The sequence below is a fragment of the Neodiprion fabricii genome, chromosome 3, assembly GCF_021155785.1.
Source record: "Neodiprion fabricii isolate iyNeoFabr1 chromosome 3, iyNeoFabr1.1, whole genome shotgun sequence".
Lineage (NCBI taxonomy): Eukaryota > Metazoa > Arthropoda > Insecta > Hymenoptera > Diprionidae > Neodiprion > Neodiprion fabricii.
This window is the reverse complement of record NC_060241.1, coordinates 30,488,149-30,501,752: the sequence shown is the minus strand read 5'-3', so window position 1 is coordinate 30,501,752 and position 13,604 is coordinate 30,488,149. Positions and strand designations below refer to the sequence as shown.

Below are 13,604 nucleotides of genomic sequence, written 5' to 3'. Positions count from 1 at the left end.
TCGATGATAAGAAGTCAGTAAAATAATCAATTGTTCTTGCGTTCAATATTTTTACTACAGTTTGTGCGCACAATTGTTTACCAGATTGGCTGTAAGATTGGTACTTCTGGTAAGGGATCCCCGTGGGATTCTTCAGTCGAGAAAACATACTTCATTTTGTCGGAAGAATCCGGATTGTTTGGATCCAGGTTTACTTTGTGCGGACTTGGTAGCAGATTATAACTCCGCGGTGGAACTGCAAAAGAAATATCCTTCTACATTTAGGTACGCGATTTGAGAAAATTATCGTCGTTCCGTGATCACGGATCTATAAATGCTTCCATAGTCACTTACAGCATTTTTTTTTCACGTATCATCATAAAATTTATGACAAGAGAAACGCTTTTCAGTAAAATATCACCATCCAGAGTCGTCACACGAATAGAATTCATGCGGTGGAAAGCATGCGACAGAAATGAAAAGATACGATACATATAAAGATGTCGTATTAGTTCATCATAGGTTTTCCAAATTTACATCTGAAAATTCAATATCATGTGCTATAAATGATGATGAAGTCCTAGGAATTAAATAGCATTGTCTCATAAATCTTACAGTAGGACAATCGAAACGTGAATTATACCCATAACTTTAGCGAAGCTTGGAAGCTGCTGTACACGATTATAAATCATGGTTGAAACAATACAATCCAATCGTGACTAACAATAAGTTCATATAAAATGTCCGATGCATGATTAATTTTATCATTGATGTCGTCGTTATAGGGTGATACGGTACGAAGATCTCTCTGTTGCTCCATATAAGCAGGTAGAAGAACTTTTCAAATTTTACGGACTCGATTTTCATCCGAAGGTCAAAAAGTATGTGGATACTCACACGAAAAATGACGCCGGCGACGTATACAGTACATACAGAAATTCTAAAAAAGCTCCCTTTCACTGGAGAACAGATTTGGAATTTGAAGAAATCGAAGAGATACAACGTAATTGCCTCGTGGCAATGAAACACTGGGGTTACGTGCCAGCATTGAACATTTCTCATCAAAGAGAATTCAATCCCGTAACAGACTATAAGTTGCACTAGTAAAATAATATCAAAGTCTGTAAGGATATCAGAATGATTTTCAAAGATAAATGTGCAATACATTTCAGATGCTACCCTTATAGTAGTTGTTATATTATAATAATAATTACAATATAAATGATACATTTGCCAATACAGATAATTATATGTTTGAACGCTTCGTTGAATTTTGTGTGCACGGTCTTATGCCTTGATTATAGTTTCATAAGAAAAATGTCTTTAGTTACCACCATGCACAGTAAGAGTTACCGTGTCGGTCAAACTTCCAGATAAGTGATACGAGTTCGGGCGTCATTTAATAAAATGTTCAGTATCGTTTGTACGATCTACTTTACAATTAACTTATCACCACGAAGATAATTTTACAAAAAGTGTTTTTTAGAGCACAGTCCCAAGTCATTCCAAGGATGCATTCCAGTACTGCGATTCCCGTACGACTGTCGGTAACTAACGACGTCGTTAAGCTAACGACAGCCAATGGCAAGGACGATCCTGGGAAAAAACCCAACTCTCATCGGCTGTCGTTAGCCTAACGACAGTGGTACGGGAATCGCAGTACAGAGCTACATCTAGACATATCGAGTTTAGACGTACTGCATTTGTTCTGGATTAATCTTGTGCGCTGTGTGAAAGTACTTTTCAGCGATTTATTCAAGAATTATTGACTTTCGTAACGTCATTCTTTATTTACGTCATTTATAAAATAAATCAGGATCTAACAACCTACTATATGTAATAACCTACTTTCTAAGTCCTTTATAAATAACTCTAGCTCTAAAAAAAATTCTATGTAAACCCCAACTCCACGTCCATTCCAAAAATATCCATCTCTCTGCGCACTCATTTCTTCCCCCCTCTTATCCGAAAGCCTTTGCATTTCATTAGAACCAAACAATCTGGACTTTCCGATCATTTCCGTAATGTTCTAGAAGCGAATAAGCGTAACCCAGGCCGTAACGTTTTTATTGCCATTCTGTGTGTGGTAATTACTTGTGGTATAAGTATAGTGAATTTGAAACTGCCGAACAAACCAGCATAAAAACTTAATTTAGTTAGTAATTTAGTACTTTAGTAAGCACTCATTTTTGTGATCCTTATTGCGGATTGTGCGTTTTTTTTATTCTTTGTTCATAGATCTTTGTTCTAGATTCTCTTATTTGCTGTAAGTAATTTACTCATGGTTTACCAGTGAGTTAACTGTGTTCACGTTAAAATGTTCAACCTGGCAATCTTTTATGGGCTAATCGGCTTGGGATCTCTATGTTTGGGGATTTTTGCTTACGACCAATTGTACGGCAGCCCAATGAAACATCCAGAAGAAGGGTTAGGAGTGGGAAGATCCTGGAAGGTGAGTTCAATGATTGTTATTCAAATTATATTATGCTTCGGTTTCTAGGACGGAAGAAAAATTAAGATTAACGCACCGTGATATTAGGACTTCTGTATATTTCAAATTAATTAACCTGATACTGAACGTGATTCATTAATTTTGCTACAATAATTTCAGAAAAAGAAATAAGGATTTTTCGAATGAGATGAAGCCCAGTTAGTTTGTACTCGTTCCTGTATAAAATTCACGTACCAAATAAAAAATTCAGAAATTGTAGCATTCCCGTTGATATAATAATTTCGCATCGGACTTTTTCATGTATCTCTTTTCGATTCTGAAATATTCGCCTGGGGCGATTAAAATAGACTACAACGAATAATGATTGCAACATAAGATTTATCGCCAACTCAAATTCGGGCACATTTTTCAAATGTGCGGACAATGGGATAAGTTCTGATCGCGCACAGTTTACCTTACTGTTGGAGTGATTTTACACTGTGTGGTACATTTTGTTCGTGGCCTTTAAAATTAATTTTTGATATGACTATGTTTATGGATGAGAAACAGTATCTCAACATATAATTGTATCAAACTAACTCCTCACAGTGAACCAAGCCAAATTACAATGAATTGTATTTCTCACTGATATATTGAAAGCCACTTACTCAATTATGTAACGAATTATTTCTTTGTTCAATTCCTAAAACATAGGTAATTTCTATTAATTACAGGACGCAGGTGAAATCAGGGAAACCGATGATTCACTTGCTACGTTAAGTGAAATACAGCAGGTCATCGATCTGCAACGAAGAATCATTCACGATCAGATGATAGATTACCAATATCCTAACGGAAGATATAATATAAGTGCAAAGTAAAAGAATTACGCTTATACCGTTTCTTTATAACGCCCCAATTCTACGACATTCCGAATTTCATAATTTGACAATGATAATCCATGCTGTGTTACAGCGAACTCGAAGACCTGGTGATTGAGAGAAATGGAAACCCGATTAGAAGTGTCGTAGTATCAACCTGGCGTAGTGGGAGTACATTTTTTGGCAATATTTTTACGGCAAGTCCGGGGCTCTTTTACCACTTCGAACCACTTGTCGATTTTGGCATTAATAAAATTAGAGGCCCCCCGCTTGCCAGTCAAGCTTTGAAAAATCTCAAGGCGCTATTTAGTTGCGATTATTCAAGCTTAGGTAATGCTTATAGAACGATATTAATTTCGACGAAGTTTTCTTGACCGATGTTGAGAATATGAAGGTAACGAAATCTTGGGTGTTTCGGTCAATTTTCAATATAATATTTTATTAAGACTTCTACAGAAAATATACAAGTCTAATTTTCAACTGACGATGGCCGGCCATGCACGACCGAAACGTCTTAATAAAATATTATATTGAAAATTGACCGAAACCCACAATATTTCGTTACCTTCGTATTCAGATATTAATTTCATCGTTATATACCATGTGTAATAAATATAAGTCATCTTTTTGTACCTACTGGCGAGTAGCATCCAGTGTCTTATACTCTTTGTCCGTGGCCTACCTAATAGGGTTGCACTTGCCAGTTAAAGCAACGTCAATCAAGGCATTTTCCAATTTCATTTTTCAAATTAATATTCATAAAAAATACTGTGAAACATTTTGCATTCATATCTATATTCATTAGGGTGGTTCTTATTTAGGGTGTTTTCGAAAATTCCTGCGGATAAGGCGGAAAAAGTTTGCAAAAAAATCAAAAAAAATATACGCAAAACTTGAAGCCTGTAGGTCAACTCTAAGAACTGCCTCTTATCCGCAGGAATTTTCGAAAACACCCTAAATAAGGACCACCCTAATATTCATTCGGGTAAATTCGAGCTGCAATAATTGTATTTTCGAAGACGATATATTATGCATGAAAATAATATTACAATTACATCATTTTTTCAGATCGTTATTTAGAACGTGTGAAAAATCGAACTTACATTTTTTGGGCTAATCCACCTCTTTGGGCTCAATGCCAAGCTCACCCAAGCATCTGCTACAATCACAAATTCCTGAGCGAAATGTGTAAACTCTTCCCATTTCAGTTGATGAAGATTCTCCGCCCGACGTTGCATATTGCACAAGAGCTTCTTGCCGATGAAAAGTGAGAGAAATAATCGGGCACTGCGGAATGTCGTATCACCATTTGATTACTGAAAGAATCACCGATTATTTTGCAACCTTTCGAGGTAATTTTACTCGTCAGAATTATCACTGACAATTGATTTCCAGGTTGGGTGTGAGATTGGTTTTTCTGACCAGGGATCCCCGAGGAGTTTTTCAGTCAAGAAAACATCGTTCGTTTTGTCAAGAAGGTTTAGATTGTTCAGATCCAATTTTACTTTGTAAAGACATGGTATCAGATTACAACACCGCGGTAGAACTGCAAAAGAAATATCCCTCCACATTTAGGTATGCACGTTTTTCGATTTCCTTCGTACAGTTGTACACGACGACAAAGAATAGGAGTGGCTATCACTGTATCTGAATGCTTCATTGGTTACAAAATTTTTTTTTTTCAAATTCGATCCAGATAAATTATTGCAATTAAAACATTTTCCACGAAATCCTTTACTTCTGGAGTATTATTTATTATTATTAACTTGATTTAAATTCATGAAAGGTTTTTTTTCTACGAGCTCCCACTATTCATACATGTGTACTATAATTGTGCAAATTACTATTATTGCAGGGTGTTACGATACGAAGATCTCTCTTTAGAGCCACATAAAGAAGTGAAAAAACTTGTAGAATTTTATGGACTCGATTTTCATCCAAACATTAAAAAGTATATAGATACTCACACGAAATATGACTTCGGTGATCCGTATACTACATTCAGAGATTCAAAGATCGCTCCCTTCCACTGGAGGACGGAATTAGAATTTGAAGAAGTCGAAGAGATACAACGAAATTGTTTCGTGCCAATGAAACACTGGGGTTACGTGCCAGCATTGAACATTTCTCATCAAAGAGAATTCAATCCCGTAACAAACTATATGCCACACTTGTAAGATGGGTGGCGAAGGCTGTAACGACGTCATAATGTTATTGCAAGTTAATTGTACAGATCGAATGAGAGTTACAAATTAAGAGAGTTACAAAAAAGAAATGGCATGATTCCTGTGAAATGGCGACAGTAAGTTCGTAGAAATCGTGCCGTTTCCTTATCTTTCCATTAAATGGTTATGTTTCAAAGTGGTTTTATTCAGAATTGCATGTAGAATGGAGCTGTTATGTTCTTCTTGCGTTCAAGATACGTGGACCTGGGTGGTCCGAGATATGTACGACAATGTCGAAATCGACTAGGACACTCTGTTGAGCAGATTACTCGAGGTTATCGGCACAGCAATCAACTTGTAAAAAAAATCAAAAATTTTGTGAACTCGAAACGAGCAGCTTGCCTTCGAAGAGCCCACACAATTGTCTTTCGAAAAGTAGCAATGAATATAACACGAAAATGAAGGAATGATAAGCAAGAATATGAGGGGAACAAAAATAAACATCGCGATATTAAAACTGCATGCGTCTTATTGTGCAAATTGATATATGCATATCATTCAGGTCAAGTAAATTCATAATTTTTACTCAATTAAAGTTTACCAATGTATAAATCAGTCACCTCTTACTTCTGGAATCATAAGCCTTGAAACGTTTGCATAAGAGATAAACACTAATTGAGATATCGCGCACGTGTATTTACAAGCACCACTTTCGAGTAGTAGAAGAAAATCGGAATTAAGGATCTCATGATTCAGAATGCAGTAACAGTGAAACAGTGTCGGCCTCGATTTGTTACAAGGTCCTTATGACGTCGTTACGTTACCACAAACAGATATTTTACAACTAATTTTTAACTTTTCACTTTTATAGTTGTTTTGGAAGAAAAAAAGAGAAGGCAAAGTTATTACCATCACCTCGAAAATGAAAAGTTTCGTTTTCACCAGAACTCGACGTTTTGAGGCCTACAGAATCATTTCCGACATTTTTCAGATGCATGTCCGTATGAGTCTGTGTGTAACCAATTCTTTGTCCAACGACGTTTCGAGACCGAATGAACGGATTTGAATGATCATAGTCTCAATTGACGGGACTTTGCTGCGCTCATAACTGATTAGAATTTAGGTCTAATCAGTCCGGCAGTTTTCAAGTTATTCGAATAACAAAATTTGACAAAATATAAATTCATATTGATACTTACTCGCGTGTTTGATTATTAGATGTATTTTACAATAATTGCACCCGTCTCTTAATTTTTAATATCTTACATGCTTGTGACGCGAACGATCAGTTTTTAAGTATGTGCATCATACGAGATTTAACACAGACCCTTGTAATAAGCAATAGCTCGAGACAGCAATCGAACGATAAAAAATACACCAAATGGCCTAAATACAGGTATATTTATAATATATTTATAGCATTCTATAGCTGATTTACAATTTATGCAGTGATATTGCAACGTAATTTTTCAATACAGTTCATGGTACTAAAAAATTAATTTTCCATTAAAAAGGTGGACATACTGTTTGCCAATCGTACATCGATGCAAAAAATGTCATGGTGGTAGTGGCTAAATATTTTATAAGGTCGTGTTATACGAGCACAATATTTGAATCATTATTGCACATCCGTAAAAACGGTGGATATCCGCCAGTTGAGTTTCCTTTGCCTTGACTGTCACGTAAAAAAATCGTTAGTCACTGCCGTATGCTACAATAATTATTCTGTCAGTTAAAGGGTGAGATAAGTTATACAAGTACACGGCCATAATATTGAATAACGAAACGAGCACTATCTCTCGAACGGTATGCTCAACAATTTAATTGATACATCACCATGATGTTAATTGTACAAGATTTTAGACGACATTTACCATTTGTACTTGTATTCGGATTGTAGAGACAGTTGGATTGTTAATTTACAGACAAATCGAGTTTGTGGAAAACCCTGAAATTATGTGCTCTGTAACTTCTCACTTTTCAGATATTGATTCGTAAATTATTGCTCATTTATTCTTATTTATCTCACGTAATTCGTAAACAAATTTGCTTCAATTTTATTCAACCTTACAATCACGAAATCAATTCTCTACCAGGGGATTCAGCTGTCAATTTTATTATCCTCGTACGATTGCAAAACAGCGCCAATTTTGCGATAGGAGGAACGAAGTGCGAAATACTTTGTCGTTGCAATCAATTGCGTACACACTGCTTCACTGCACGGTCTTCTCTAGTTTCATTTTGTCATACGTGATTTTTTCATTGTTCATCAGTTTGAATTCTCGACTGGTGTTTCTAAGTTTCTTTCACGTTGGACTAGTCAGAGGGAAACTTTAAATGATAATGGGCCATTTCTTATTCCACCTGCGAAGCGGTAAGTGGGTATAGGTATAAGCCGAACGGTTGCATTTTGAAAGATCATCGAACTGATCGATCCACCTTAATAACCTGGCAATCGAACACGAGTTTTAAGTAAATTTCATCATTAGCCTTTATACTTTGGAATATTTATACTCAATGATAAATAACCATAACAAAAACTACGTGTGAAAATAATTTTCACAGGGCATTTATTTCAATCATTTACAAGTTTGCCCTCGATCGCTGATTTTCCTTTCAACCAAATAAATGATCATGATTTTTTCAACTTTAAAAGTTTTTCGTACCTCTCATACATCCTTACTTTTTCTAAGAGATAATCTTATCTTGCGTTCACGTGAGCCGTATTATGAGCCTTATTCGTTTGTGTCACGTCGCTGGCTGGCTACGGACTTGTCAATGATATCATCAAAATTATAATTGATCTGACTTAATGCCGATAAAAGCGGTACACACGTGGAAACTCTCGGCACAAAAATGACGAATAGCTAAAGTTCTGTGCACTTTGGGCCTCTTTTTCATCATTTATACATGACATGATTCACCCAACACTTGTTATCACTGTGAAAAGATTATCACACGGTGAACTTTAGTTCGCTATATAATAATTTCACACCGATGTACCAGAAAAAAGATCATTTGAGCAAACAAATGATTCACAATAATTATTCTACGATATTTTTTCCAATCAATAAGTCTTTTGCCCTATGATGGTCATATGCGTCTTGGATCGGCACTTATGTTCAAATCCCATGGTGAATATGCTTTAATCCGATTACACAAAAGATTGGTTTCACAAGTGACTTGCATAATTTTACAATGAATAATGTTCGCAGCTCAATAGGAATAGTAAAGTAACCGAATGCAGACAGACGAAATTTAAACCGGTACTTGAAACGTATAATATCACTAATACTCCCAAATCTAAAATCAGATAAGACGGTAACGTGAAAAATATATCACAGCCGGAAATCCGATTGAAATTAGTCCCCCACCAATAAAGGATTTAACCTATCCGATTGCGATTTAAAAATAACGTGCCCCTCTTGTTTGCACGAGTGAATTGGAAATATAAGCTTCGGAGGAATAATATTCCAAGTAATCGTTTTCGCGGAAGCTTCGATCTGCTATTTTAATATTTTTAAAAAGCCAGCTGAAATGGCTTGGTGATGCTCTTTCACACACCATGTGATTCGATAAAATGATGTCTACAATCCGTTGATGAATCATTGATAATTCGTTTGTGTGTGAGTTATTCCTAGGCCACGTAGGTATGGCAAATTCTAAATTGCTAAACACGCCAGCGTTAAAAATATCGTTACTCGTTGTTAATGACTTTTATGATATGGTCCCCATTGGTATTAAATTTTTGTTTCAGTTTTTCCAATTTTCCACATGTCATTTTTGTACAGTTTCCAAACAAATTCACTGTTCTGGTGTTGCGATGTCTAAGCGATTGCGGTTTTATGGGTTTGTCGGTTTCGGATCGCTTTGTTTTGTGTTCTTATTCTTCGATCAAAGATACGGAAGCCCAGAGACAATGAAAGATCAGATACAACGGTTATCAGCAACGGGGAAGTTCTGGGAGGTGAGTTTAATTACCGCTGTACAAATTAAATACCAATCAGATGGTTTAACAGGTTTTCCAAAATTCACCATCGCAATACACACTGACGATTTAATTTCACCAATTTAAGTGAGTCAAACTTTAGCTTGCACAGGGCCACATATAATCTTTATCTACTTCCTGATAACTATCGGCAGTTAGATTGCGTATAATTTATCTATGTTTTGTTGATGTAGACTGATTTTAAAATTATACACTTTTTCATTTTTGACAACCTCAAGACAGTTCGCACTCGTTTCGGCACCCAAAGTCCAACTATACTTATGAGTATGAGTAGACAGATAAATAATTTTTCAAAACTATCAAATGGATTTAGCGGAAATAAAATAATCTGCCCCAGATATTGCATTTTAAAAAAATCACTTGACCTGATTCGATAAAATCTGGCACTGAACGGGTGTTTATCTAATTGTTTAATATTATTTATTAATCCATTTATTTCGTTAAATGGTGATTTTTTTACTTTAAGACACAACTTTGATGCGCTGGTACTTTGTTAATTTCATCGTTGTAAATCGCCCAATTTTTTCTAAAATATCTATGAATATAGGAAAGACATATGCCAAGTTTCAGATTTTTCAAAATACTATTTAGGCGGGGGCGAAAGAAATAGTGCTGTAAGTCCGAATTCCCATTGAAATTACATGGGAAAATTCATGGCCTTGGCGGGAGTACTTAGGGTTCGCTTACAGGCTCCCGGTTTCGCGTACTTTTTTATTGATTTATTTGCAAATTTTTTTCCGTCTTGTTTGCAAGAAAATTCGAAAACACCCCAAATAAGGACCAACCTATTAACTACTTATAGTATTGAATCGAACTACACTACAATTAAGATCTTGCTCTAAAAAATAGTGTCATCAAACACCAAATATGAAGGATCCAGATGGGAAAATGTTTTTTGATTTCCCAACTAATAAATTAAAAACTACGGACTCAGGCATGCAGTAAATTCATTCTTTTTTGATCTGCCAATACACATAAGTATACTTTCTTTCAATTACAGAAAACAGGTGAAATCGATGATTCACTTGCTACATTGAGTGAAATACAGCAGGTCATCGATCAACAAAGAAGAATCATTCACGATGAGATTATACATTACCAATATCCTAACGGAAGATATAATATAAGTGCCAGGTAAAACAGTTACTTTCATACCATTTCTTTCTAACTCTTCTATTCCACAGCATTCTCAATTTTACCATTTGCTAGCAAAAATCCGTGTTATATTGTAGTGAACTTGAAGACCTGGTGATGGAAAATAATGGAAATCCGATCAGGAGTGTCATTGTATCAACCTGGCGTAGTGGAAGTACATTTCTTGGGGATATTCTTGCCGCGCATCCAGGGCTCTTTTATCACTATGAGCCACTTTCTGATTTTGACATTGTTCAAATCAGAGGTCCCCCACTCGCCAGCCAAGCCTTGACTAATATCAAGGCGCTGCTTAACTGCGAATACGCGGACTTGGGTAATCCATATTCCACAACTAATTTTACATGCAATTACAGTGAATGTTAGTCACTTTTTCGTATTCACAATCTTATGTTTGTCAATAAAGTCAATAGCTACTTTCATTTTGGATATCCCTGTAATACCTGACATGTGAAAAAGCTAACAACTCCGTCAATCTTTCGTAAAAAATGCAGTGACACATTTGTCATTTATACATGTATATGTAATATTCAGGTAAATTTGAGTTGCGATATTTTTACCCTCAAAGACCGTATATTACACACATTAAAATGATGTTATAACTCATGGTGTTTTTCAGATCACTATGTAGAATATGTGAAGAATCAATCTTGGATTTTCAGGCTTAATCCGCCTCTGTGGACGCAATGCCAAGCTCACCAGAGCATCTGCTACAATCACAGATTTCTTAGCGGAATGTGTAAACTTTTTCCATTCCAATCAATGAAACTTGTCCGCCTGAGGTTACGTGTTGCACAAGAGCTTCTTGCCGACAAAAAGTTAGTAAAGTAATCAGTCGGACATGTATTAGCATCTGAAACAAGTAGGTATTGGAAATTTGGAACCAGTCATTATGCTCACTTGCAGTTCGGGAAATAGAGACGTTTAGCGATCCTTTGTCATTTTGAAGCCGCGTAATACGTATCACGAAACGATGTTACGTGTGAATTTCAATTTCATCCCATTTACGGACAATCGGTTTCCAGGTTGGCTGTGAGATTGATACTTTTGATAAGGGATCCCCGTGGAACTCTTCAGTCGAGAAGACATACTACTTTTTGCCAAGCAAGTCCGGACTGTTCAGATGCAGGTTTACTTTGCGCGGACTTGACATCAGATTACAACGCCGCTGTGGAGCTGCAAATGAAATATCCCTCTCGATTTAGGTACGCAAATTTTTTAAATTACACTTGTTTAACGAGTACAGAATGTCGGAGCAATCATCGCGTATGAACGATTCAAGAGTTGCTTACGTCATCTCTTTTTTCATATTTTTGAATAAATATCATCACAATTAGATGCATTTTTCAAAAAATCTTTCATGCTCAAAGCAATTTTATTGCAAAGCAATTATTGAAATCTAAAATATGGAAGAAAAACGGGAAAATTGAGAAGATGATTGGTTCATCACATTTTTGCAAAAGTCACGTGTGAAATTATAATAGTAATTTATTATTAAATGATGAACATTTGGGACTAATAGCGCTGTTTGACAAATCTCACTGGACATGCCCTGTAGACGATTCAAATAACGAGAATTTCATCATTACAGAGTGTTACGATATGAAGATCTGACCGCAGAGCCGTATAAACATGTGAAAGAACTTTTCCAATTTTATGGACTCGATTTTCATCCAAACGTTAAAAAATATCTAGATACTCATACGAAAAGTGACGTTGGTAATGCATACAGTACATACCGAAATTCAAAGACCGCTCCCTTTCATTGGAGAACGGATTTAGAATTTGAAGAAGTTGAAGAAATTCAACGAAATTGCTTTGTCGCAATGAAACGCTGGGGATACGTGCCAGCATTGAACATTTCTCATCAAAAAGAATTCAATCCAGTAACAGATTACACGATATAATTATAATATAATATGCCGAAGTATTTAACGATATAGAAATGCTATTTCGAGTTCAACATACATTCCAACCAACAAATATAGGCTTAGCTCATTCCTCCATGTAAAATAAATTAACTCGTGTTTCATACATTACTTGGGTATTTGCAAGTACGGTTTGGCAATTTACATGCTGTATATATACAGAAGTTAAATTACAGGAGGTTAATGAAGTGCATTTTACTTTCAATTCACTGTGAAAATTTCTGAGATGTTTGACCACAAAATTGTGCACTTCCTTGTTTATCAAACTTTTCGTTAAATGAGTTACCTAATTCTTTTCTCAGGTTGATCTAGCTGATGACAAATTGAAGGCATGCGTGCATTCATTGTTGTCAAGTTGTTAAATATTACCTACCAGTATTTTTTTAGAGTATTACGTATTTAATTTACGGTAAAACCGCAATACGTAATTTTATACTAATCTGTATATATTCCTACGTTGGATGTAACGAAAAATTAGTGGTAAAATTACTTCTACTAAATTTAAAAACATTATTCTGTATGATTATTCTTGTATAATTCATGAAGAGATTGATAGCCACAGTTATTCATAATTAACATGATGGCCAGCAAAGTAATAATAATCTTGCAATAGCGATTAGTTGCAAAGAAAATTATAAAAAATGGTTATGCCTCACCTACATTAAATATAAAGTTATTGGCGTATTGCAACTTTCTAGATACATGGGGTGCCAATCGTGATGAGTGATACGCGAGTATTGATAAGATATCGTACAAGTAAATGTAATCGAAAAGTAATGTGTGCATTTATTACAGATCTGTTCAAATGATGAATATCAATTGCCTTCACTTATAACGGTAGTATTTTTTCAGAGTTCTTCGTATTGTACGCCTAATAATATCACCCATAAATTAAAACTTGTGTGTGCTTCGTCGATAAATGCAGTATAGAATACAAACTACGAAACCGTGTTTTTTCAACAGCAATCTATAAATTATCACTTTGTAGGTCTTTATCGCATGAAAATTTTACTTTTATAATTTATACCTTCGATACATTTCGATGCCATCGGTGTTTCA

The 13,604-nt window shown here is 35.5% G+C and overlaps 2 protein-coding genes across 5 annotated transcripts; both read left to right on the top strand.

Annotated features, from left to right (window-relative positions):
* The first annotated feature begins 1,904 nt into the window (after positions 1-1,904).
* On the top strand, positions 1,905-8,100 carry LOC124178831 (carbohydrate sulfotransferase 4-like). 3 transcript variants are annotated; one of them, XM_046562560.1, is made up of 7 exons: positions 1,905-2,134; positions 2,231-2,431; positions 3,145-3,287; positions 3,386-3,621; positions 4,360-4,558; positions 4,687-4,866; positions 5,147-8,100. In XM_046562560.1, exons 2-7 carry the CDS (start codon positions 2,297-2,299, stop codon positions 5,466-5,468), a joined length of 1,215 nt encoding a protein of 404 aa, XP_046418516.1. In that variant the 5' UTR covers positions 1,905-2,134; positions 2,231-2,296; the 3' UTR covers positions 5,469-8,100. The 3 variants fall into 3 exon arrangements, with proteins under 3 accessions (XP_046418516.1, XP_046418517.1, XP_046418518.1); XM_046562561.1 differs by having other exon boundaries at positions 2,218-2,431; XM_046562562.1 differs by having other exon boundaries at positions 1,906-2,134; positions 3,386-3,488; positions 4,500-4,558.
* Positions 8,101-8,418: 318 nt separating this feature from the next.
* LOC124178828 (carbohydrate sulfotransferase 5-like) lies at positions 8,419-13,528 on the top strand. 2 transcript variants are annotated; one of them, XM_046562541.1, is made up of 7 exons: positions 8,419-9,106; positions 9,214-9,423; positions 10,466-10,599; positions 10,698-10,933; positions 11,237-11,435; positions 11,643-11,822; positions 12,209-13,528. In XM_046562541.1, exons 2-7 carry the CDS (start codon positions 9,280-9,282, stop codon positions 12,522-12,524), a joined length of 1,209 nt encoding a protein of 402 aa, XP_046418497.1. In that variant the 5' UTR covers positions 8,419-9,106; positions 9,214-9,279; the 3' UTR covers positions 12,525-13,528. The 2 variants fall into 2 exon arrangements, with proteins under 2 accessions (XP_046418497.1, XP_046418496.1); XM_046562540.1 differs by having other exon boundaries at positions 8,419-9,423.
* The last annotated feature ends 76 nt before the right edge of the window (positions 13,529-13,604 follow it).

Coding starts and splice junctions, on each gene's coding strand:
- LOC124178828 (XM_046562540.1), top strand. CDS start 9,109: ATGGCAAATTCTAAATTGCTAAACACGCCAGCGTTAAAAATATCGTTA. Junction 10,600..10,697: donor AGATATAATATAAGTGCCAG/GTAAAACAGTTA, acceptor GTTATATTGTAG/TGAACTTGAAGACCTGGTGA. Junction 11,436..11,642: donor GAGCTTCTTGCCGACAAAAA/GTTAGTAAAGTA, acceptor ATCGGTTTCCAG/GTTGGCTGTGAGATTGATAC.
- LOC124178831 (XM_046562560.1), top strand. CDS start 2,297: ATGTTCAACCTGGCAATCTTTTATGGGCTAATCGGCTTGGGATCTCTA. Junction 2,432..3,144: donor GAGTGGGAAGATCCTGGAAG/GTGAGTTCAATG, acceptor TATTAATTACAG/GACGCAGGTGAAATCAGGGA. Junction 3,622..4,359: donor TTGCGATTATTCAAGCTTAG/GTAATGCTTATA, acceptor TCATTTTTTCAG/ATCGTTATTTAGAACGTGTG.